Below are 25,491 nucleotides of genomic sequence, written 5' to 3'. Positions count from 1 at the left end.
GAGACATGTCCAGCCATGTCCATGGCACAGACATGGTGTGAGATGGTGTCCTTACTGTACACAGCAAGAAGTATGGAAACAGCTGAACTGAACAAAGGAATGATGTGACACAGGGATTTCGGACCTTTGTGCTGAGTGTATAGCCCAAACACAGAGTTTGCAATTTCCTGCATTTGCTGTGTGGACACACAGGGAATCAGCTGGTCAGGCACAAACTTTCTGGCTAGTATATCTCCTATGTGCTGAATGAATGCACTGACAGGCATCTGGATAGCCAGTGTGCGAAACAGAGTCCTGGGAGGTATGGACCTTTGGGCTGATCCACCAGAGGAATTGCTACATTGGTACTGGACAACCCCCCCCCCCCCAACCAACCACCATTAGGCTATTCCACTAAAAAGGACACGGAACTGTGTGCTGTCCTCATTTCCCTCCACCAAGCACGCCTCCTGGGGATACTCTGATTAATAGCACGCTCATCTATAATGAGTATGAATTTAGCACACATGCTGCAAATGATACTTGTTATACTTTTTATTATTTCAAGATCATTATTGTCACATTTCCTCTGGCTAGTCAATATCCACTTCGTTCTGATATTTACAATTTAAAACCAAAGGAGATATATTACTGAGTTCACAGGACAGTTAATTTTATGCCCAGGAATTTATTCATGCTGCCGATGTATTTTTTTAAGCTAGCAAAAGAATAAAAGGTGTATAAAAATACTCTGAAGGAACATACAGTAAGTTTAATAAAATATATAATATTGTCTTAAGGATGCAGGATACAGCGTGAAGGATGATGGTCAGAGGGTGAGGTGTGTCTCTGTTGAATCTTTACTGCATAAAAAGCCACCACACACATATCCAAATGCCTTCATCCAATGAAATTCAACACGCAAAGTCTCCCATTAAAGCATTATGAGTCCAGGTGAGCTTTGGCTCACATCAGAATCTTGTTCCATACAGTATTCTCTTCCACTCACTGAGATCCCTGCTGCTGCTGCTGCTGCTGCGAGCGCCTCTCCTCCAACATCCGGCACACCCACATGGAGACAACCTCGGCATTCCCGTCATTGTACTGGACGATGAAGAGGTGGCCCTAAGAGAAGCAAAAAGGGACTCAGCCAAGGGGCCCGAGCGTCTTACAAATGTATGTAAGAATACATACATATGAAGATCTCCCAGTCTTGTACCTAAGACCCTTCCAACTGGAGATTCTAGGATTGAATCAAAGACCTTCTGCAATGCAAGGCCAGTATTCTACCACTGAACTCTGGGCCCTGCCTGGTGTGCTGTCACTGAACTAGGATTTCCTTTTCTGGGGAGAACATTTGTTTAAGTTTTAAAAACATATAACTGGGATTGGTTTTTTTAAAGCCCAATATGAGAATGGGAATCAATACATTGTAGGAAAAGAATGTGTTGGGTTTCCGGTCCAGCTGAAGGGCAGAAGGCAAAGAGGTTTTCCAAGTGCCTAAAATTACCCTATCTTTTTACTTAGGGGCAGGATTCCCAGGACAGATGTTGCTGCTGTGAGGCAGGTGTGTGCCACGGAACTTTCCCTTTAGTCATCCCCTGGCACATTCTCATATTTCTTTATTTCAAAAAATGCAGGGTAGGCTAAGAAATACTGACTTGTTCAAGGCTATTGTCTGAGCTGGGAATTGAACCTGGATCTCCCATGGCCAGACCTAACATGCTGCCTAGTGCGGGGCTCATAGCCTTCCCAGGCCTCCTCTACATGGTCTTTCAACCCAGCAGCACACAGCTCCAGATGAACTACGCAAGATCAAAGGACAACAAAACAAAAGTCAAGATGACTGCACTCTGGAATAATTATACCAACCTCATCCATAGTCTGAGGAAACCGCTGGCTCTCATTTCCTTTGTTCCCCAATAGTTAGTTGCAACAATTAAACTGGTGTGGACTGGAGCAATATGGCCCCAAAGTTCTTAAGATAAATCAGAAGTGTAATAAGCAAAAGAGAGGTAGGTGGATGGGTGGGGGAAAGGGTGTGATTAGCAAAAAGCAGATAGAGACAGAAATGGTAGAACAGATGGTGGAGGGATGGTAGGAAGAGGTTGGAGATGTAATCACATTAGCAAGATGGAGATTTAGCGGTTGACCCTTTGACATGAAGAAAAAACCCTATCTCTTGTGCCAGAAATACTTCACCTGCCTGTTTGCAACTCTGTAACCACTTATTTTAGTGTTAGCGTTTAGGCAGGCAAGTCCCTTCCATGTCTCCTCTGATGTATTTATTTTTTAAGCCTCCAATCATTCTGGATGACACAAAGACCCCAAAGTATTTTTAGGTTCATGCTAAATTTACACCAGTTCTGCAATGTGAATCTGACTAAGAGACAGACTTGTCCCTCCCTCCTCTTCTCTACCTCCCAATCCCGGGCCAGGGGCTGCACGCCTCTCCCCCTTTGGACCAACAGTGCTGGGAAAACCTCTTTCTTCCTCTAACCCCTAAAGGCTAATTCCTTTTTTCTCCTCCTCTAGTTCCTGCTAAGAATATCAGCTTTTGACAACAGGGATTAGGAAAAATAAACAATTCTGCATTATTTTTCAGATTGCCCATCTTGGTATTTGTGGGTCAAAATCTGCCCCCTCCCTAGCACTGCCCTGGTCAGTCTTGGTGCTCAGTCTTTCAGTACCCAAGTTTCTTACAGTAATTACTCTTACTGACTTCACAGAATGCCACAAGGTTAAATTCACTTAAGTGTTTGTAAAACTCTTGGGAGATCCCTGGAGGAAACGAACGAATGTCCTTATTCACAATAAAGCCTACAATTACCTGCCTGGCCTTTTAAATAAGCCAACCACAAACAAAACTGGCAAACAAGGGTCAGGGAAGAATTGAGAGAGAAACAAATCAAGATCCTGGAGACAAAAGGAGAGCACATGCACTGGGCCAGTAAAACCAGCCATTAAACTAAGTCAGTCAGTTTCTACCATGAATCTCCTTTACAATGGAGCAGCTCCCTGCTGCGGAAAAACCCATCTCACACCAGTGAAAAAGGAACTTGCCTTCTTTAGTATTAGCCATAGCACATGAGAGAGCAAGGAAATCTGGAAATAAAGTGGCAGCTAGCAGATCTGAGTATGCCATGGAGTGGAAAGACTTGGCTGCAAAGATTAACCTGAACGGCAAGGAGTCTGAGCTTAAGATAATTTCACACATTATCACATACTCCTTCCATGATCTCATACTCCCACAGTCATCATTTGAAGACAGGAACGCTTGCTTGACATTGTGCAAAAATACTAGTTCCTCTGAAGGAGGTGGAGGAAACCTGCTGTTTTCATGGAGCCTGGTGGCTGGCAAACTCTGCTTAAGGATTTTGGAAAACCTTCCCTTCAAAACAGATGTTTCCTTACCATTTAGAATAGCAGAAATTCATGCCTACAAATACTACAGAAACTTTCCTTGGGGAGGGGCCACAGCTCAAAGGTCAAGTATATGCTCTGCATGCAAAAGGTCCCAAGTTCAATCCCTGGCATCTCTGAGTAGGGCTGAGAAAAACAAACCCATTTTCAAGATATGGATGATGCTAAACAAAGCTTGGCCAGTACTGGTAGTGTACGCACCAGGCAACACAGTGACTGTAGGAAAGAGAGGACTGCTCTGGCTAGGAATTTGGAGGGGGTTGTAGGTTTTGGTCGACGTCGTTATGCTTTGCAGGTCAAAGTGATCCCAGACCAGCGAGAGGGGCCTTCTCCGGGTGGGCAGACAATTGTGGAAAGCAGAAGGATGCTAGGAAAGGTGGAAACAGACACACAGAGCAGCCCTCTTGATTATACTTCTTTCAGTGTTTCCCCCACTGCTGAATAGTTTCCACTGAGGCAGAAGAAAAGCAGGAGATAACATGAGATACAGCTAGAGGGACTGAAAGAAGGCGGCGGGGGGGGGGGGGGAGAAACAAGCCAACTACATCAGAAATGGAACTGGCAGTTTGTGCAGGTATAATGAAGTTCCAGGCTGTTAGAAAGAGACAGAACCCATTTGTTAACCAGGCACTCTCATTCCTAAGGAAAAAAGAAACAAATACAACACAGGGAAGGAAATAATTAAAAAAAGGGAGAGAAACAAGAATGTAAATTCCAAGGGAATCTTGGTCCTTGTGCATTTCAGCAGCAAATAAAAGTCACCAGCATCAGTGGGACCCACTTTATCCATAGGCAATATTGGTCAAAAATCAGATGGCAGCAAATCTATGGCACTTAAATATTCCCATATTGATTTCCTTCATTTTTCAAGGTAACGTTGCAGAAACGTAAATGCATAGAAGTTTGAAACACGTTTTTTCTAGCAGTGAACACTTCCCCAGACAAAAGGTGACCTTGAATTATCTGCTTGGCATGGGGTCAGGACCCACCAGCATCTAGAGCTCCATTAGGACCAGACATCCAACTTCAGGAGACAGAGGATCTCACCACAAGGCGTGGGGAGAGAGACTGGGGTAACACCATCCTATGGGGAGGTATCCTGGGACAGCATCCTGGAGGATGCCCCACAATCAGAATCTGTGGACCCACTGCTCCCCCTCCGCCAGCTGAGCTTGTTTTCTACTTTAGGACCCCCCACTTTCCCCCCGCCGGGCCCGAAGAACAAAGATGTATATGAGTACAAGTAGGAGCCCACACCAGGAGGTGGAGCATTGGCCTAGCAACACAAGGTCTTCCTTCCCATTGCACTAGTACTGTTCCTGAGGAGAGATTCCCTGCCTGAAGTGCCTTCAGGTTCAGAGACCCACCAGTGCACCCTTGAGTTGTTCCCTGAAAGCTGCTAGTGCAACATCCATATAGCCCAGGTCCTTGTGCCTGACCTTAGCTATCAGTGGGCAAGCTCCCTTGGTGTTCACCTGTCTCTCACCTTCGCCCACCTTTCCAGCAGAACTGGACAATGCATCTGTATTTCTTGAGAGTCGTGAACTGACCACACAGCTCCAGCAAACTGGCAGGGTTGCAACACATGGTGGTTTAAAAAAATGCCAGATAGAGTTAATTCACAAGCATGAATTTCTGTAACTAATCTCTGCCTGGAAAGGTCATAGTCAAAGGTCATAGTCATAGTACTACTGTACATTGTATGAGCTTAACCAAGAAAGTGGAGGTGGGTGGAATAGGGCTCCCAGCACTGAGATGAAGAACCCCATATGTAAAAGAAGCATTCTAATATCAGTTCTAGGAAAATGAAATGAAGAAAGAATGCCAACATTTGTTAAATTGCTAAGAAATGTTAAGAAGCTCTATTTATTTTTTGTTCATCTTCCTCCTATTTCCTTTGGCCAGTGCAGTTCTTACACCTACAAAATAGATCCATTCCCTTAGCCTCCACCTCAATACTTCCAGGAGAATCGGGAAGGAACACACACAATTATTATACTGTCCACCCATATTTAAACAGAGAAAAATATTGCAATTTCCCCAGAATTTTGCTCCTAGCTTATCCTGGGATCACAGCCTGGCCAGAGTGATGGCCAGAGCATCTCTGTTAGAACAACTTAAAAGACTCTAGGGAAAGTTCACTCTTCCTGCAGTAAGAGGTTCAGCCCTGGGAAAGGTCAGGTCAGATGGGTCTGGGGGTGGAGGTGGGTGAGTGTCAGCCAGCCTAATGTTCTCTGCCAGCTCTGAAAATGAGATAAACAATGACAAACCGGGCATTTTAAATGAACTTGTCACATCTCATTTTCTTGAGCAGGGCTGCCTTTTTAAAGCTGCTGGGTTTGTGCAAGAAGATTAACCCGTTCCAAGATGAACACCTATTGGTGGATGAGGACAAGATAGTCCAGGGCTGTCTGGCTTCGTTTAGTAATGACTTCAAAGTGATACTTTATGGATTCCCTGCCTTTGTGGGTTTCTCCTTACTCCTGGCTGTTGCACTTCCAAAGGGAACATATATATTTAATTTCTTGCTCTGCCTGTGAAGGAACTTTCTTGAACTTGAGTTTCACCAACAAGGTCTTTAAACAATTAACAGTGTTTGCACGGAGTTCCTGTCTTCTCCTCTGAGGACAAGGCAGCTGGGAGCTGCTCAGTGAGATGGCCTGGTGTATTCTGTCAGTGGGTGAAGACCTTTTCATATCCAAAAGCTTTCCCTGGCTAATGATAATGGATGGGAGTTGACTTTATTTAAGGCTGTTCTGCTCCTATTTTATTCTTACTGACAGTATATTTAAAAGTATTCTTTCAATCTTTGCATTTATTACACTGTATACTACATTGCATCTTGGTTTGTGTTTATTTGTAATGGTTTATGAATCTTTTTTATAGAAGAGACTAATCTATATATGAAATAAATATATGGATTAAGACAGTCATATATGGCAGGGGCAGGGAGTGTTTTTCTCTCTCGAGGGCTGTGCTCCCGTCAGGGTCTGCAGGCTGGCAGTGAGCAGGGCTGCAGCTGAAGTGGGCAGAGTTTGCCAAGTGGACTGAGGCCTACATGAAACTTGGCTACGGTCCACATGTGGCCCTTGGGCTTGCAGGTTTCTCACCTTGATGTACAGAATTCTTCAGAAATAAATAATCGAAGTGAAGGCTCCTCTTCCCTCAACTGTCATCTCCAGAAGCCATTCCAACAGGCTGTATTGAGGGAAATGAGGAGGGGAAGCGGGGCCATTCCATGAGCCCTGCTAAAAGACTCCCCCCGCTTCCCTCTCAATTCCTTTCTCCTTGTGTGTCGTGTCTGTTTAGACGGTAAGCCTGCAGGCAGGGACTGTCTTATTTTACGTATTATTTGTAAGCCGCTCTGGGAGCCTTTTTGGTTGAGGAACGGGCTAAAAATACTCTAAATAAATAAATAGAGTGGTTTATTACTCAGCATAAACATTTGAAAACACATTTTGTTATAAATTGTACAAATACGATTTAAGATGTTAAATACCTCAACAGCATCTACGAAACTACAAAGCCGAGGGCAAGCCAAAAGTGCTTTTACAAAAAAAGAGGAAAAAAAGGGCCTTCTCTTCACATGCGTCTTAAAATGCCCCTCATGTCAAGGAGACCTTGGGCAGCCTCCTCCATGAGACTGGAGTCATCACAAAGAACACCCTTCTCCTAATCCAAGCAGATGATATTACTCTAAGTGAGGGAACTGAGAGCAGAGCCTTCCCATTAAAACTGTCGGAGCTCACATGGGGAGAAGCATTCCCTAAGGTCGGGTGGAACAGGCTGCTTAAGGTTTTAGAGATCACAACTAGCATTTTGAATTGGCCTGGAAACTATTTGGAAACCAGTGCAATGCAATTCTCGAGGACTGCATTGATCCCACTAACTTCATCCCATCAAATATTGAGCTGAGGTACACTTGACTTCCCCAGAAACACCCAGTGGTGTCCACGGCTGCTGTGAGTTTTAAAAGCAGGACAAGCGCTGCCAATCAACCAGACAGATTCTCCGTATTTTCAGAAATGGTAAATAAAGAATAAATGGGGCTGACTCAATTTACCTATAAAAAGGGCCAGCCCACGACACTGTGTTGCCTGAGCCAAAGGACAAGATGCCCCCCAGTTCACTTACAGAAGCCAACTGGGCTGGCAGCTGAATCTTACTTCAACAGTGGTTGAACAGTGGTTCGTCCACTGCGCCTGAGGGCAGCAGTCTAGCTTAGGACGTGCAGGACAAGCTGCCTGGAACATAGAGCGGTGTCCTCCAACAGAGAGGAGTGGACAGGGGGCTGCCACCATCTTACCATCTAACATCTGCTGCCCCCGGCAACCATCTCAGTCTGCCTAGTGGTAGGGCTGGCCCTGGATAGAACAGAGGGGACAGCTGCATTTTCATTAAACCCAGGTCTGAGGAAACATCTGGCTCCAAAACAATAAATAAAATGGAAGATCCTAACTGTTGCAGTTGGAAGCAACCTTATCAGAAGGATCGTGGTGCCCTCCGACGGCACTTCAAGTACAGTTTATTAGTGTGTGATATTAAAAGGGTGTTTGTATTGCATGATATAATGCAATGGGACCGTGGGCACTCTGCAGAAAGACCTTGCACTCAGAAGCGTAATGAACCCAGAGCCCAGCAAACATTATACTGTACATTAACCTATCGTTAACAGCACATTAGGGCTAGGGGCATCGCACGCTTGCTGGTCAGGACTCCAGTCAGGACAGCACAGAGAGAGAGAGAGAGAAAAACACACCGTGCCTTCATAAGCTTAAAGCAAACAGAGAAAATAAGTATTCCTTATGACTACAGGGCCTGATTTGTAAAAGGATCTTCTCACAGCTTAGAATGTGATTGTGAGACTCTGTTCTTCTCACTGAAAAAAGAACAGAGCAGTTTGACCTGAAGTATTCAGAACTGGTAGGCTGGTGTTCTCTGTGTGTGCAATAGTGCAGTGTGTGGGGTTTTCATTGGACAGAATATGGTAGTCGCAGGGTCTTTTCTGCCTGGAACTTGCCGCGCGTAGCTTATAAGCGTCTTTGGCTCAGTCCTGGCACATTTCTATGACTATCACGCTTTCCTGTCCTGCTCGGATTCCAAAAGCAGTTGGCTTTTGTTTTCTCCTGATCAGCAGGCACAAGAATTGGCTGAACCTCAGTGGAAAGGTCACGCGGGAGTCAATTCTAGTATTGCCTTGGAGATGTCCTGAAGAACACGGGGACACTGCTGATGCCAGAGACCTCCACCAGCTGGTTGTCAGCACCCTGTTGCCGCCGCCTCCTCAAACTCCTGCCCTGTGCCTCCTGTGGGACGGCTTCATTTGACCAGAGAAGCATCCCCTCCACACACATACAAGCCGGGTAAGCCACTTCTTCTCATTAATTCAAGTCCCTCTTTAAAATCCAAAACATTTTAATGGCTTTCCTGAGCCATCTCACTCTAGTTTGGTGGCAGTGAATTTCTTCACTGCCACCAGATCTCCACAAATAAGTGTGTATTACTCATTGTCAGTCTATAGTTGCTCCCTCAAATGGACTATAGGCACTGTCGATATTGCATGAAGGTTAAACAGTATCCATACTAGTAGTCAAAATCAACAGCATCTGGCCTATTGTATGAGTATGCAGCTAAATATAGACTTTGCTATTGCTATGCTTGCCCTCAGTACTAAAGAAACAGAGCAAGCAAGACAATAATAGTTTATTTGGACAAATTAGTGTTCCGAAAATTCAGAATGCAAGTTTTTGAGCGACACAACACTCTTCAGAGGGTTGGAGGTCTGCAAGTCAATGCTCAAAGCAACAACAACAAAATAGAGCAACCAAGGTGCAACCGACTTCCTTCCACTGACATTTTAAAATTGTGGCGTTGGCCTTTTGCACAGTTCAGTGCCCTACCACACACTGTAATTAAAATGTTCATTAGCACACATGAGAGACAATAGATTTGAATCATCCAGTAAGCTCAAGATGAGACGTCAAGAGTTGCCATTTTAAAATCTCTCCTTCAAAATCACTGCAAACATTAATCATCCCCGCACTTCAAATGTTCTGATATCCACCTGGCTACACTATTAAAATAAAACTTGCTGCCCCAGGGAAATCCTACTTATTCTTAATTGTTTTGAGGCTTTGATGGGCTTTTAATCTAAGATTAATTTATGCAATTTTAAATAACTCTTCTTATGATTAATAAGCTTGAAAATTAAAAGCAGTCTAAAGCAATTATAATGAGCATTTGGTCATAACCTCATTACGAGAAGGAGTGAAGGATACAACGCTGGAATTCTTACAAGATTACAATTTAAGGTTACTTCCAGAGAAGTCACACAAAACTCTCCACATTGCAAAGGCAGATTAGGCCAGGTCAGTTGGGGAGAAAGAGTGACTATGGATCATCGTACTAATGGTACTGTCTCACAGGCACTGTAAGACTCAGTATTTCAGATGTCCGTGTGTGTTTGAGAGAGAGGGGGGCATCTCTAGGTAGGGTTGGCAAAATGCTGCCTGGAATCCCAGAGAGCCACTGTTGTCTGCCCAGGTTGACAATGCTGGGCTAGAGGGACCCATGGGCTGAGTCCGTAGAAGGCAGGGCCCTGTGTCCCTATGTGAGTAGCATGTCCTCTTTCTCTGAAGAGCCCCCCCCCCCCCACGCACACTCACAGAGGACTAAGTACATGCTAATAGTTGTGGCCGGCAGTGTCAATGGCTGTGTCTTTAAATTATAATGAGCCATTTATATCGGTAAAAGAGGAGCTAATTCAATTTCTCAAATTCTATTCCAAATAAACAGATTAATTTTAATGACACAACCAACTTCTATCAGTAACTCCCAGTGCCTAAATAAATCCAAACTTTATGGTGCTGCTTTGCCTTGTCCTCAGTGGAAGTTAAAATCAGGGACCTGAAACAGGCCACACCACAGCCTTTTTTATTTTTATTTCTTAAAACATGTTTAATTTAAAAATCAGAAAGTGGAGCAGGCTGCAAACACAGAGGTTGACTGAAACAAAATTGAAATTCTCGTCAAGCCCATTTAAACACAGGGGCCCTTCATAGCCAATTAGTTGCTCCGTGTGAATGCAGGATCATCTTAGGCCTGGTCACTGTCAGAAGACAGCCAGCCCACTGTGAGGTGCTGGGGAGGGAAAAATTAACTAAAATCAGGAATGTACAAAATATTTATTCTCTCATTTTATCACGATGGGGTTTGCAAAGTGTAAATGAGACAAAAATCGATTCCTTGTCACCCTCAAATCAATCCCCCCAAATGGTTTGGGGCATCTGTTTCCACTAAATTTTGTTTACTATGGCAGATTTTGCCTTAATTGTAGTTGTTTATCTCTCTCAGTCCCTGGGGCCCTAATCTCCCGATAACTAATACTTAACACTCATTCCACATCTAAAGCTACTTCGAATCCTCAACAGGTTTTGGGGGCTCTTAAAATTATTGAAACGGTGGAGGCAAGAGACAGAGTTGCTTTGTGAGAGGAGCATTCTCTTATCTACAACCAGCTGGGTCCAATCACCACAAGGGATGGCAACAACAAAGGTGCTAAAAGGCTCTTTCACAATTGCGATTGCGCCACTGGGAATTCAGGGGATAAAAAAGAGCTTTGATGGAGAAGGGGGGGGGATCCAAACAAGATCCCCCCTTCTTTCAGCCTTCACTCTAGCCAAAGAAAGTTACTCCCATAATGAAATGCTGTCAATCACCATGAAAATCCAATTAAGAACCTTTCAGCATAAGCTCCCTATAGCAGAAATATTTAAGATGTAATTTTGTCAACTCTACAAATTAGATAGTGCTTCCGAGGCATTAAAAAAAGATTAGGAGCTCCTCCCACACGTCCTGTGTACACACATCAGCCCCCCACAGGACAGAAATGTTTCAAATCCACACACACGCACCCACTTTGTGAATGTTGGAAATGCAACCTGATTCTGTAACTAGATCCCACCCAGGACCAGAGGGCTCATGCCTCAGCCCAAAACTTCGCTCAGCAATGTTTTAAAGGCATAGCACTGTATTAAGACAATACAATAACTAATACAATACAATATTAAGACAAGACAATAACTGATTAAGACCTTTCTTTAATATTTACATTGCCCAACGGGACATGAAGATCCATCACAACCAGGTTTTTGTTATGTAAAGGAAAAATGTCTATCTCTGCAACCAACCCACCCACCCCACATTTAGTATCTGCCAATTCAATGCATCCCGTTCCATTTGAAAGTCTATTTTTATCTGTTTATCTGTTTAGACAAATCATTAAGGGACTTGCATGCAAATGCTGTTAATTTCAGTGGGGCTTGTGTAGGAGGAGTCCCCAGTGGACTGTGTCCTAGATTAACAAGTAAGTGTTGGCTTATCTATCTACTGTAACAGTGCATGCTTTCAGACCAATTCACACAACCATACAGGGAGTTCTGTGAACATTACAGCATGCCATATGGCACAATGGTGGCCTGAATGTGCCCTCACACAGCTAGACCAGCTTTCAGCCTTCAGTGAGATGTGCAGAAAAACCTGCCATATGAGGCACAGTGGGTGGCTATTGGGGAAATGGTCTTTTCGGTGGTGGTGTCTCTGCTGTGAAATGCTCTCCCAAGGAGCTTTGCCTGATAATTAATCTGTTATCTTTCTAACACTAGGTGAAAACCTTGTACTCCCTGTCAAACTGATGTTATGCGGCTTTTATTTTGTTTTTAGTTTTAATTTTTTTAACTAATTGTTCTGCTTTATCTCTTCTTAAGCTGCCTGCAAAGATCTTTTTGAAGGGCAGGATACAAATATTATAATAAATCAAAGAGAAAAGGTAACCTTATAATGTGTTGCAAATCACCCCGACCTCTTGGCAGAATAATCAGCCAATTGCTTTGCTACGCAGCTAGCAGCAATGACTGAACTGGTTATACAGCCATGACTAGTTTTCAGCTGCACAAATCAGATCATGTAGACAGCACTCCGCCCCCTGCCCCCATTGCAAGTGTGGCTATTTTTTGATTTTCTGATGTTATTAATTCAAACTGGTAACATGTGTTTTTAAAAAGCACAGGCAAAAGCAAGCCTGGAATTATATTACATAATTCATCAAGTGCAGGTTTTAAAATGTGGGATTTAATTGGAGAGGTTCCATTTTGATGGCACTGTGGTCAACGACCTATGTACAATACCCTGCCATAAAGATTCTTCTAGACAGTCTATGGGGTTGTATCAATTCTGAGGGGAGGAAAGGGCTGTTTCTAGCACTCAGAAGGGTGCCAATGAACTGGAGTCCCCATTTTGCAAGATATAAAATAGCTCATCACTCTGCATCTTACTTCCTGCCCCTTTAGCGTAGGTGGTGTTTACATACAAAGATAGGGCAAGACGGCAGAGGATCCTTTGCTGCCTCCCGTCACTAGATGAATTGGCTTTTGTAATCCAAAAAGTAGGCTCCATTCTGTTTGTGTTCCTCTGTCCTGTAATTATATAACAGAGCCTGCCTAAGAGTCTGAAACGTATTATTTGCCAGCACTGCATATATCACAGATTTAGACACCAGCTTTTGCAGTCACACAGTTTATGCAACTACAAACTTTTAATGGAAGACAGGGGATTACATTACTTCCTCTCTCTAGCGAGCTACAAAACTGCACGGACTTCCCAGTGGTTTTAAGGGAAGATAATAGCATTTGGTTAGCATGGGATCCCACAATATAAAAACATTAAAGAGGGCAGTAAAAATAAAAATAAAAATGAATATGCAACTAGCTAAAAATGCTTGATCTGTGAGGTAAACTAATCTAATCAAAGGCTGTATCTGCAATATTGTTTTGGCTCGTCTTCTTAGTTAGAAGTATCTGCAATTGGTAACTGTTTCCCAAGGTTTTGTAAAAATTAGATACATTTTGATAATCACATAGGGATTGGAAACAGATAGGACAATTTTATTTCGTTAAAGGTGTATTGGTTTATTATTATGGCAGATTTTGCTAGGGCTGGTGTTCAAAAAAGCTACCAGAGTGCAACAAGGAACATCGGCTCAATTGCATGGGCAATGGGAATAAGGCTCCTGACTCAGAGTGAGGGTTTCGTTTGCCTCGACTGGCCACATGAAACCATCTTACCATCATGTCCACTATGTGATCCCTGACTGGCTGGGATGATGCAGTGAAGAAGCTCTTTCAAGAAAAAAGGCACTGAAAAAGCAGCAAATTCAGAAGTGTGAAGAAATGTGTGAAAGAGCAGAATGTGATGTGTGTGTGTGTGGGTAAGAACTCTTTCATACCCACCCACGAAATGGCAACTTTTGTAGCACAAATCAACCCTCGTGCAAATTTGGCTCAGCACATCTATAACCCCATAGCCAACCCCTTCCATCCCCCTCAGGTGCCCAGCTCATCCTGCTCCTGCACTGAATTCTGGGTGAATTCCTTCTGCTGAACTGTGGGTCTCTGGAGTACAATCTGGCAGGCAGGAGGTCCTCCACATTCTCCTTCCCTGTGGAATTTCTCGGTAAGGGAGGGAAGGCCTCCCCCTGGAGAAGCAGCCCCAACAAATTCATATGGACAGACACACGTGAGCGAGACCTGGAGCAAACAAAGGGCAAGAGGACAGAAGGGGCCCAGACCTGGCCGTCTTCTGTGGGGGACAGATAGGCGGAGGAGTGGGAGGAGGAGGAGGAGCGAGGGCTAAGCTGCTATCCTGCTAGGGGCTCAATGAATATATTCCTTCTCCGCCTCTGGTCCTGAAGCACAGGGTGGCTGAGGTGTGGGACAGCTTTAAGGAAAACTCTGGGTTGCTCTTAACTTTCTAGCAATAGGACACGCTTCACTAGGAAACTCACCAAGGGAACGCAACAGCGTCTCAAAAACACGGCCATGCAAAACCCCCAGAAACGGGGCCATCTTTTTAAACAATTCTCAAAAGCAGGCTAGCGCTACTGGGAGACAATTTCCATGTTAGCATGCTTGCTGAAAGTCTCTCTGCCACTGAACAGCGAGAACAGATAATAACCATTAGTAAATCAAACTCCTTGGCAATATCCAGCTGTGCCTCACACATTTACATACAGATAGAATGGGTATATGTTTTTAATATGTATGCGATAACGCACTTTCCCCACAGCTGAAGTGTGTCTTACAAAAGGAGGAGGCGAATGGGAACGGCATTGCCATGAGATAATAAAGTGACCTAGATAAAGTATTAGCCAGCGATTGATCTCAAACAGGGGAAGACTGCCTCTCTTTGACCTGGTTACTTACTATGCATAGATTCCATTAAATAGAGCTTAGGAATTGAAAGCTTCGTGAAAATGGTGCCACCGAGGCCGAGATCAACGGTGTCCAGATCAGAGTGCGCAAATGCATAACCTTGGGTCCTATGCGAATCCCTGTGGCCTTCAGCCATGCCTGCAGAACCACACCTGCCTGTCTCTTCAGATAAAAGCAAGAGGGAAAGATGGCTCTCTTTCATTTAATCAACCAGTGATTTAAGAATGAGGCAAGGTTTCAAGGTTCACAGACTCTTCATCAGGCAAAATGAGTAAGTAGCATGGGCGAAGCAGACAGTAAGGCTTGGAACAGAGAGACTTAACTCTGAATGTCCATTTAGATATGAAGCTCACTAGGTGACCGTGGGCTAGTCACATACTCTTTGCCTTGCCCACTTTGCAGGGCTGTTGTGAAGATATGGAATAACTGTCACTGTCCTATCCTTCCTTAGGGAAAGGATAGGATACTAATATGAACAATAAACACATGGAATGTGCTCTAATGTGACCAAGTCTGGGCTGGTTCTGAAATCAAAAGGCAGACATAGTTGCTAATTAGATTTCCTCAGGAACTTAGGTCAAGGTGGTTGATTTTACTGCTTTTCAGGTTATTCACTTTATATTCAGATGAAACTTGCATTAACGCTCTCAAAAAGCTCTCTTTGATCCTTTCAGTTCAAATACACACAAAGAAAGAGATAAAACAAAAAGGACTGGGTATTACCAAATCATCTTTCTATTGCCTTGCTTCTGCATTTCAATCAATCTTAATACAGAACATTGTGAAGGAGAACTTCCTGATAGATCGTGCCCATACCAACTCCTGGTGGAACTGATTTCACTGACTTTGATGGGAGTTGCAGCAGGAATGGATTTTGAAATATGAGGGTATGAGCATTTAAAAACTTGGCTTTTTGAAATGCATTAAATAATTTAGCAACCGTTAACTGAGAGTGGGAAAAGATTGGAGCTCAGCTATCTTCATTTTGCTGGCACTCTTTAATTGTACTAAATTGCCTGTACAATCCCAATATCTGCAAGGACTAATATCCAGAGAGCCAGGAGCAGCTATTTTTATCCTCCCCTTCCCACCTCACTCTGTATGAATGTTTTACAAAGGACCTAGAGTGTTCCTTTTATCCAGGAAGCTTTCAAAAGTTGGAAAGTCTTGGCTTACCTCTCAGCTCCTGCCCCTCCCTTAATCTGTTGACCAGATCACTGACCATCTCTCTCCGGCCAACTCAAAGGCTGTAGAATGTTTTGATAGTCATGAGCTATGGCTTTCCAAAAGGTTTAGAGTGATTCATGGAGGCAAATATGTCAACAGATATTAGCCATGACAGCTCAAAAGAGCGTCTAGGAAATATATCTGAGGGCTGGGAGCAACAACAGGGGAAGTCACTTCCATCACTTTTATGCCCTACTTGTGAATAACCAGAGACATTTGGCTACTCACAGTTGTAAACAGAATGCTGAACTAGATGCACCCAGATCTGATCCAGTATGGTGATTCTTATGTTCTTGCTGGGGCCAAACATCTGATCTTATTGACGCTTATGCCACTTCAGTCCCAAAAAACTCCTGGGGGCTTGACAAGCCAGCAAAATGCAGAGAGGTGTGTGTGTGTGTGTGTGTGAGTGAGAGAGAGAGAGAGAGAGAGAAATATGTATCGAAGGGTTGCTTTTCTGTTATGTTCAGTAAACAGACCTATTTGAACACATCATGATTTGTGTATTTCCTTAAGTTGGGAAAGGTGGCAAGAATAGGAAACATAAATTACGGGTCAGTAATTTACTGGTTTCTGAAGCATAAACAAGAATGCTGAGCCAAGCCAGGAAGAGGGGCATAATCCACCAGGAACATCTTCCCAAGTCCCACTGGAATTAAACTGGACAAGGGCCATTTGTGGCCCTGCACGAGCAATATTCCCTCCCCCTTTTGGGTCTGTAATTGCAGAATCAAGCAAGGCATCAACTACACTTCCCTCCACAGCCAGGGCCTCCTCCCAATATTGAATGACCAGGCTTGCTGGCTAAGAAGCCCATCTTCAGGGAAAGGAAAGCAATGTGGGAGAAAGTACTAAATCTTTAAAAACCCATGTCTCTTTTTGGAGCCGTCATGCTTTTTTTAATTATTAAAAGGGGCGAAAAAGATACTGTCTTTTGAGTAGAACCAGGCACTTCAGGGCAGGTAGTTGGAAAGATATATAACTCGGCGTCGCTTTTCCTATAGGCACTCACCCCTTGGCCTCCGTCTTTATGACTTTACACCCTGGAGTGGTGTTATAGCTTCTGAACACGCACATATATATTGAGGGTCGGAAGTGCGATCTGCAGATGTTTTATTTATAAGTGGCAGGCCTATTGCATCACAGAAAACATGCATTTACCAAGAGAAACAGGTTTTATGAAACCCCATTCTGTTGGTTTAATAGTCAAGCTACCCAGCCATAGAATAATAACAACGCATAAGGTAAATGCATCTCCATCTCTAGAACCTGTTCCAAGTTCTCTCAGATGTGACTAAGTGCAGGAACCTTCCAACCATCAAAAGTTAATAAAAAAAGGCAAATTAAGGCAGCCTCAACCATCACTACCCAGAGAGAGAATGGACAGTGTGGAGAAAAATACAAAGTTCCACATACTAAGGTGTTTCAGCAATTGCCTAAATGCTCTCTTCAACATCAACAGAAATTACTGGCATCCAAATTTAGATACATGGTCAAATAACTCACAAACATGATGCACATCCAGAAGGAGGGAGGGAGGGGTGTGGCATCTGTTGGAGGAACACAAGCTGAACGCTTCCCTTGAGAGTACAGGACTAGTTGTGCAATTCTGGGGATCCTGGCCACTGTTCTTTAATTTTGATGGGGACACGTAACCCATCTTATCTTCCCACCACAGTTTTATTTATTCACTTACTGATATTTATGAACTGTTTACATTAAAAGAAACAAAGATAGTTGTGCTTGTCTATGAGAAAAAAAAACACCAAATCCACAGTTGGGCAATACCTTTATTAGGACCTACCAACATTCCACAAAAATGTGCAAGTTCTCCATAACTCTTCATCAGGCTCGGTGGTACAAAAAGCAGGGGATGGGGAACGAAATAGCAAAGTCCAAGAATGTGGCCAGGTGTTTTGGCCATAAGGTCTGTAGTATAGATTGACCTAGTCTCAAAATAGAAATCTGCAGTCTGAATGAATTAGTCAGTATTAAGTGTTGCAGGTATCAGATTACACATATCTCAATTTCTGTAAACACTAAAGACTGGCTGCAAAGGCTGGCAAGAGGCAGATCAGAGTTGCAGCCAACGTTTAGCGTTCACAGAAATTGAGATCATTACTTCACTATCCCAAAATGCATTGCTAGGTGTAATCTGATACCTGCAACAATTACCACTGACTAATTCATTCAGATTGCAAATCTCCATTTTGAGACTGGGTCTATCTATACTGCAGACCTCATAGGCACATTCCTGGACTTTTCTGTTTCTTCCCCCATCTCTTGCTTTTTGTACCATCTAGCCCAATGAAGAGTTCTGGAGAACCCAGAAGCTTGCACATTTTTGCTGAATTTTGATTGGTCCTAATAAAGGTATTGCCCAGCTGTGGATTTTGGGTTACATTAAAATAAATGTCTAAGCAATATTCAAACAATATATAGTAATAAACATAAAAATAATGTATAAAACGTAGAGGAGATAATAGACCTGTTCGCACATAATGGCAGCAAATCGTGGCTTATTTAACCCACAATTTGCCATGGGGCATTCTGGGTATGTTCCATACCCTTTATGAATATTCAACCTCCAATCGGGTTGACTGGAAGTTGCTACGTGACATCTGAACTTGGACATTATGGTTTGCATGATACAGCTGGCTCATCGTGGGTTATTTAACCCATGATGAACTGTGATGTGTGCTGGACATGTGTGGCCACCATTTTGAATATGCAACCCCTGATCAGAGCAGTCAGGGGTTGCGCTGTCTTGTGTGAACCTGGCCATTATGGGTAATTTGAGGGTTAAACAACTCTCACATAATCTTACTACTAATTGAGGGTTATGTGAGGTTTGTTTCACCCTTGAATAACCAACAATGGCTAGGTTTGCATGACACAGTGCAACTCCTGAGTGACCAGATGGTGGCTGCATGTGCCTGGCATGTGCCATAGCTCATCATGGGTTAAATAACCCTTGACAACCCAGCTGTGTTGTGTTAAACAACCCACAGTTAACCTAACTACTAATTGTAGGTTATCTGTGGGTTGTCTGACCTATGATTAACCTATAGTGTCTGGGTTCAGATGTTATGTAGCAACTGCCAATCAGCCTGATCGGAGGCTGAATATTCAAAATGGCTGCGGAACATGCTGGCATGCACCGTGGCAAAACATGGGTTAATTAACCCATGATTTGCTGCCGTTACATGTGAACCAGGTCAACAGAATGACAACAAGGAAAAAGACAAGCTCACAATTCTGGAAAAGCTTGTTGGAACAAGTAAACTTTCAGTAGGTGCTGAAAACTCAGAAGGGTGAGTGCTTATCTTGTATATACTGGTAGGGAGTTCTGGAGAGTGGGTGCTTTGATACTCATAGAAACATAGAATAGTAGGGTTGGAAGGGGCCTACAAGACCATTGAGTCCAACTCCCTGCTCAAAGCCATCATGGACCGGATCTTTGATACCCTAGGCATCACCAGGAGGGCATCTCCTGCTGAGTGCAGAAACCAAACTGGCAGGCAATCTCTTAAGCATCCTGGTCCTGAGTTGTTTAGGGCCTTGTAAGCAAGTGCCAAAACCTTCAAATCTTATCCACTGGATAAGTAAAAACTACCCACTCATCCCCTACCTAATAGGGAACAAAGGTTATTTATGGGTAGATGTGTATTGATGGTATCATTTTTAAAAAGGAAGAAAATGGTTCATTATTACATAATGTTAGCAACCTGGAGAAATAGAGACATTCCTCTTGGAGCTTTGGCTAGGCAGAACCTGGCTCTCGCTTAATACGGTAATCTTAAACCCAAAGATCAGTTTTATAATAGGAATGTAGACTACTGCCCATCCCATGAATGCTATAAAAGCTGATGCGAAGTTCATAGAAATTGCCGTCAAATTCAAGATTTATTTATTTATTTATTTTTAAAAACAGTTCAGTAAATTAAGGAAGAAATCCGAATACCTTCTAATACAGAAAGCCTCTTGGTTTGACCTGAACATAGACCATAATTAATATCAGCAACAGTCCAAGTTTCAAAAAGCCTTTTGCTGAAATTGTCCCATACTCACTATTACAATCTTTATGGAAGAGAGCTTAAAACGATAATGAAACTAAGAAATAAGTTTATGTGTGTCTCGACAACGTCTGCTGGCTGTCAGAGCTGGAAGCAAAACTTAGATTTAACGTTAGTCATCTTATGGAGAAAAAACAATCAACAAACTTTCACGTGTAATAAATTAGTAAAACTTTTGTTGTTTGTATCTCAGGGAGAACACTGTAGATTTACTCACCATTAACTCTTCCGGGGCTGGCCGTTCCTTTGGTTGCTTTCTCATACTGTACACCAAAAGAGCAAAATAGATGATATATTAGGCAGCTTAGAATACTGAAGAATTTTTAGTCTCTGATTATGGTTGACCAATGGAAACAAAGTAAAACAACCCCCAAAGGTCTTATGTATAAAGCTTGAAGAATGGCTCCAAATTGTGCTTAAAACGTTACTACTATTCTTTAGCTTGAAAATTTCTGCCACAATGAAATACTACAACCAGCCACCATCTCCCTCATTTCGCTTGTTCATGGGCCATTTCATGCATTACGTTTTTAAGTGTTCACTTAGAACCTCTTAGGTGTGCATGTAAAATGTGTGAAGTGTGAATGTGACAAATATGTGTCATACAAGTTGACTCATCAGGGAGCTCTGACTGCCCAACTCAGGTTTGCTTCTGTGTAATGTATGAAATGGCCCTTCAAAATCAGCAGACTAAGAGAAGCTTCACACATTACCTTTTGCCATTTATTTCAAATTTTGAACTCTTATGAAAATGGATGAGCCTGCTTGCAGGAGCTGTACCATGTGAAAAATCACAGGGAGGTCAGCTGTGCTCCATTAATTTTTTTTCTGATCAAGGAAGTTGTAGCGATCAATGTCTGTCTCCTCCCATATTAGAATACTTACAATAGGCACTTATATTTCAAGCTTTCAAACAATTCACACACATTATCAGTTCAGTAATCCCTACAACAGCCTTGTAAAACCCATATTATTATCCCCCTGTTGCAGATGAGAGAGTGAGATTGAGTGAAAAGTGGCCTAAGGCCAGTCACTGAATTGTGGGTGATATGAGATTTGAACTGAGAGCTCACCTTGCTTGCAGCTCATACTCGTAACCACTATGCCACTATGCTACACTTGTGAGAAGCAAAGAGAGAAAACAGGCAGGTGAGCACATGAATTGGGCAGCCTCACCTGTCACAAAACCAGGAGGCCACAGAGAACGCTGCCCCTGGAAGGGTCTACGGTGCTATTAAGGTTGCACAGGGCAACCATCCCCCACTGTATATAATGCACCAGGTACCAGCGCTTTGTAATTTCCATTCATTTCAGGAGATTTGTGTAGCTCTCAGGAACACAGGAAGCTGCCTTTTACTGAGTCATGGATCCATCTCCTGTCGATACTGACTGGCAGCAGCTCTCCAGAGTTTCAGGAAAGATTTGTCCTGCAGCTCTCCAGAGTTTCAGGAAAGATTTGTCCTGCCCTACGTGGAGATGCTGGGGATTGAACCTGGGACCTTCGGCATGCAAACCATGTGCTCTAACACACTGAGCTATGGCCCATCCCCCAGCTACAATCCCACACAAGCCCCAGTGAACTGAAAGGAGAACTGGGTGGCGGCAGCAAGAGCAGAAGCACTTGGTGGGTTGCTCCCCTTCTAACTAATAACCATGCACAGCCCAACTGAGGGTTGCATTCTTGCAAGCCATTCAAAGCTGCCTTGGCAACACTCTTAATCTGACATTCCAAAGTAGCTGGATCTCGTGGGAGAACAAGGCCATTATCTGCCATCATTTATGCTTCAGCCTGACATCTGTGGACATTTCTACAGAGGTTAGCCCTCCTCCTGCCTCAATTAAAAAAATATAAAAACGATATGCTCTCAGATTAATCTCTGGGTAGAGACAGAAAGGTACAGCCCCCTGCACCTCAGTTTGCAAGAGCAGGACAGATCACCAACAATTATGACTCCAACATAAAAACTTCATCTATCTCAAACTGGATCAGTTTTCTAATAAACATAACATATTTATGGTTTCAATTAACTCTAAAGTCACACTTTTAATGCTTTTGTCAGAACACCAGCCTTTGGGACATGCCGGGGGAGGTTCTCTCACATTAATTTTAAGTTCACATCATCTGCATTTATCCAAATACTTCTTCCTCTTAGGAACAAATCTTTGGCTGCCTCCCTGGGGTTCAGTTGTATTGGCATTAACCCAACTTTTACTTCCAAAGAAAAGGGAAATTAGAATCAAGGCATTAAAGGTGTTTTCAGTTTTGACTGTCAGCATCAGTATACTTTCACATGCATATCCTATCAACACTACAAACGCTTGGCCCACTTGTGATAGTGAGCATCCTTTTCCTTTACTGGTATCTGCAAGAAAACACTTCTACCTCTCCCATAAAAGAGAGCAGATCCTTAGTTTACTTAAAAGTGATAGAACTGGATTGGCATAAACTGATGACCTTCTTATTGCAACACAGGGGGTTTTGGCTCTGCTAAATTATAGCACTGAAAAAATTTGTCAAGTAAGCTCAATTTGACAGAAAAAGGAGTAATTCTCCACAAAATCCACGAATTTAGACCATTCTGTATCATCTTTTATCACTCAACTTCCTGCTTATTAGTTTTCCATAGAAATGAGGCATTAATAACATATCATTATAATAGCTTGTACTTAGATCTTTAACCTTTTGGTGCTCAGGAGATTCCTTTTTTTAAACTAGTTTCCTTTAAAAAAATCCCCTAGTTAATTTAAGTAGTCTTCCACTGAACAAGGCAGTTTGTCTGGAAGAAACAAAACATGCCTATGGTGTGGTTTAAAATACAGCCCCTACCAACAAGACCACCCTCCTAAAGAAGAACCCCATAAAACCACCTCTAAATGAAAAGCCCACGAATTAATCAAGTGCACTGTTTAGCCCATTTTAAAAGCGGGGCCTGTTCTTCTAAGTAATATGAGAATGCCTGAATAATGGAGTTATAAATATGATTATCTGTCATCCTTCTTCTTCAAGTGATTTAAAACACACACACACACACACACACACACACACACACCACCACCACCAATTCCTTGAGAATACACCCAGATCCCCAACCGTTTATTAAAAGGGGTGGGGGTAAAAATTCCCCCTCTGAAGTACTTTTATGACCCTTTGTGTAAATAACGTTTACATAATTTAAACAGTTTGCTTAGCTTTGCTGGCCCAGCTGCCCAAGGCCTGCCAAGTCCCTCTGGAAGGATGCAGAGAAAGCCATAAGGTCCTGTGGTACTGTGGAGTTAATGGCATGTATCATTTACATTGAGGGCACGGCACATTTGCAAACGAAGCTTACCATTGAGTGATGAAGTGTACAAACGGCTCCGAGAACTCCCCAACCGGAAGGACAGGCGATTCCTGCAATTGAGTTTGGATTGGGTGGAGGGGGGGGGGGTTGGAGGGAGAAAAATAATCAGAAAGTGTGAGCCCAATTTGTTAATTGTATAGTTTTTCTCAGATGGAAAAAAGCAAGAGATGATGCTGATTTCAAAAAATAGGCTTTGTGTATGTGTAAGAGATGAAAAGAGATGAAGTCTTGGGAACGTGTTAGAAATCCTGCATTTAGAAGTAATGAGTGTTATACAATGGGAAAAACATGTAGAAATAAGACTGAGGGGAGGTAAAAAAGGGACAATGATAGCCACAGGGCAGAAAAGAAGGTAGGGAAAGTGTAAATGAGAAATTAATGATTATTTAAGTAACACCCAAATGGTCTTGTAATTAACAAAGAGCTGGGAAATTATTCTTGTGTTGACCTTTGCTTCCTACATCATAGTTGCTATTTATTTACACTTAGCAATCCCAAATCTTGTTAGATTTAAGCAGGAGAGGCCAGGAGAGTATGGAGAACTTAAAAACAAAACAAAAAACAGAAAATTGCGAGTTGAGCCAATTAACAACAAATCCATCCAAGCACAAAGCTACAAATACATTCAAAACAAGAAACAACCTGATTATTCCAAGGAGGAATATTTCAGCTGCAAAAGAGGGATTTACAAACTGAGGAGGCTCTGCCCCCCCCCCCCCATGCAAGAATGACAGAGAGACTTGCCAGTGTTTATAGTGTAACAGCTCAGGATGTAATGAAATTGCACTGTGGAGTACTTTAACAGTCATCTCATTAGACCTACAGTTGGAACAAGAGAGCCACATAAAACAGGAGTCAGCTGCAAATGACTCCGTTCTCATCTATTCTCATTTGCTATTAAAAATACCTTTCGGCAGCTTTTGCAACTGTTTCTCCCTCCCCCCACCCCCCCCATCCCTGAGTGCTTTGCAAAGTATGATGCATGCACCTATTTAAATTAACAAAGGAATGACTTATTTTAATCTCGCCGTGCTTTGGAGTGCTTTGGCCATTTGCAAGAGTCATATATCATCACATACAACCTTCCAGTGCTGCAGGCAAGAAACTCAGAGCGTGCAGCATTTGGTGGGAGCCAAACAATTTCTCTCGCACACAACTGTGTCAAATGCATGTGTGGGGTTCATTACCGTGGGTTACAAGGGAAATAGCTTTGATGTGATGGGGAGAAGGGGGAAAAATTAAAAAAGAAGAGAGATGATGATGATGATGATGATAAAAGCACCTCCACAATATGTGCGTGCATGTCATTATCAATGGCGGCAGGGAGATGCGACCACCGAGCTGCTGACATGATTAGTAAATATACATATAATTGCGACGTCCAATTATCAGAAAAATGAGAGTGGTAATTACAAGACAGAAAATTAACTAGAACTCTTATTAAGGCTTTGTTTCCAATTCAAACAATCGGAAATTGCAGCAAAACACAATTAAATCAAAAGTAACTGAAGAGTAAAAGGCGACAGTATTCCAAGGGCTGCCTTTCACACACATTTTGAGAATTCTGCCATGTGGGAAAGATTACTTTGAACTTGGTAGCTGAACGAATAGCAGAGGGTATGGGTAGCATTTCTCCTATTTGGCATACTAATGACATCAAGAGAAGGAGGCTTCATGACAAAGGCGTATAGAAATCCCACTTATTCAGTAAGAATAATTAGCATTTCTGTAGTGCAGGTCAAGCATTCAGATGTACTTTATCTCAGTAATCCTAAACACAGCCCTGTAAGGTAGACCAATATATTGCAGATGGCTCAAAGTGGACCTTGGACTGGTGACCCGGGGGATATCAGCTGGGGATGCAGCCTGTGTGGCACCATTCAGCTCTGGCCAAGTGAGACCAGCAAGGAAGCCTCTTTGCACCTAGGCCAGAAACAGTCAGGTGATGCTCTCTATAAAGGCTTCTGGGTTAGTTTGCTCACTGAGCAACTAGGAGGCCTGCTCTTGCTGGCTACAGACCACTCTCACCTTGCTTCACTCCACCCTCAAGTTCACATCAACCTGGTGGAGGTGGAGACAACACTGGCTCGGCTAAGGCCACTCAGGGAGTCTGTGGGTGAAGCAAGATTTGGAATGCTCAGCTTCCACATAGTTGTGGAAGTGAGAACTGCAAAACTG

At 43.0% G+C, this 25,491-nt stretch overlaps 1 protein-coding gene across 7 annotated transcripts in view; it reads right to left on the bottom strand.

The window, feature by feature from the left end:
• Positions 1–511: 511 nt before the first annotated feature.
• MAP2K5 (mitogen-activated protein kinase kinase 5) overlaps positions 512–25,491 on the bottom strand; it is a 162,298-nt gene continuing 137,318 nt past the window's right edge. For 6 of the 7 annotated variants that reach the window (XM_084817524.1, XM_084817525.1, XM_084817526.1 and 3 more), the window contains 3 exons: positions 23,302–23,363; positions 20,190–20,235; positions 518–1,104 (listed from right to left, as the gene is read on the bottom strand). In XM_084817524.1, coding sequence (XP_084673650.1) covers positions 985–1,104; positions 20,190–20,235; positions 23,302–23,363 — 228 coding nt within the window. In that variant the 3' untranslated portion in view covers positions 518–984. Of the gene's footprint in view, positions 1,105–20,189; positions 20,236–23,301; positions 23,364–25,491 lie in introns of all 7 variants that reach the window. The other variant, XM_084817527.1, reaches the window with a different exon arrangement.

This window comes from Heloderma suspectum, chromosome 11 (genome assembly GCF_057233095.1).
Source record: "Heloderma suspectum isolate Gila_16-S chromosome 11, 16-S_ref, whole genome shotgun sequence".
Classification (NCBI taxonomy): domain Eukaryota; kingdom Metazoa; phylum Chordata; class Lepidosauria; order Squamata; family Helodermatidae; genus Heloderma; species Heloderma suspectum.
Note: the sequence above shows the minus strand (reverse complement) of the source record. Positions and strands in the feature narration are given on the sequence as shown.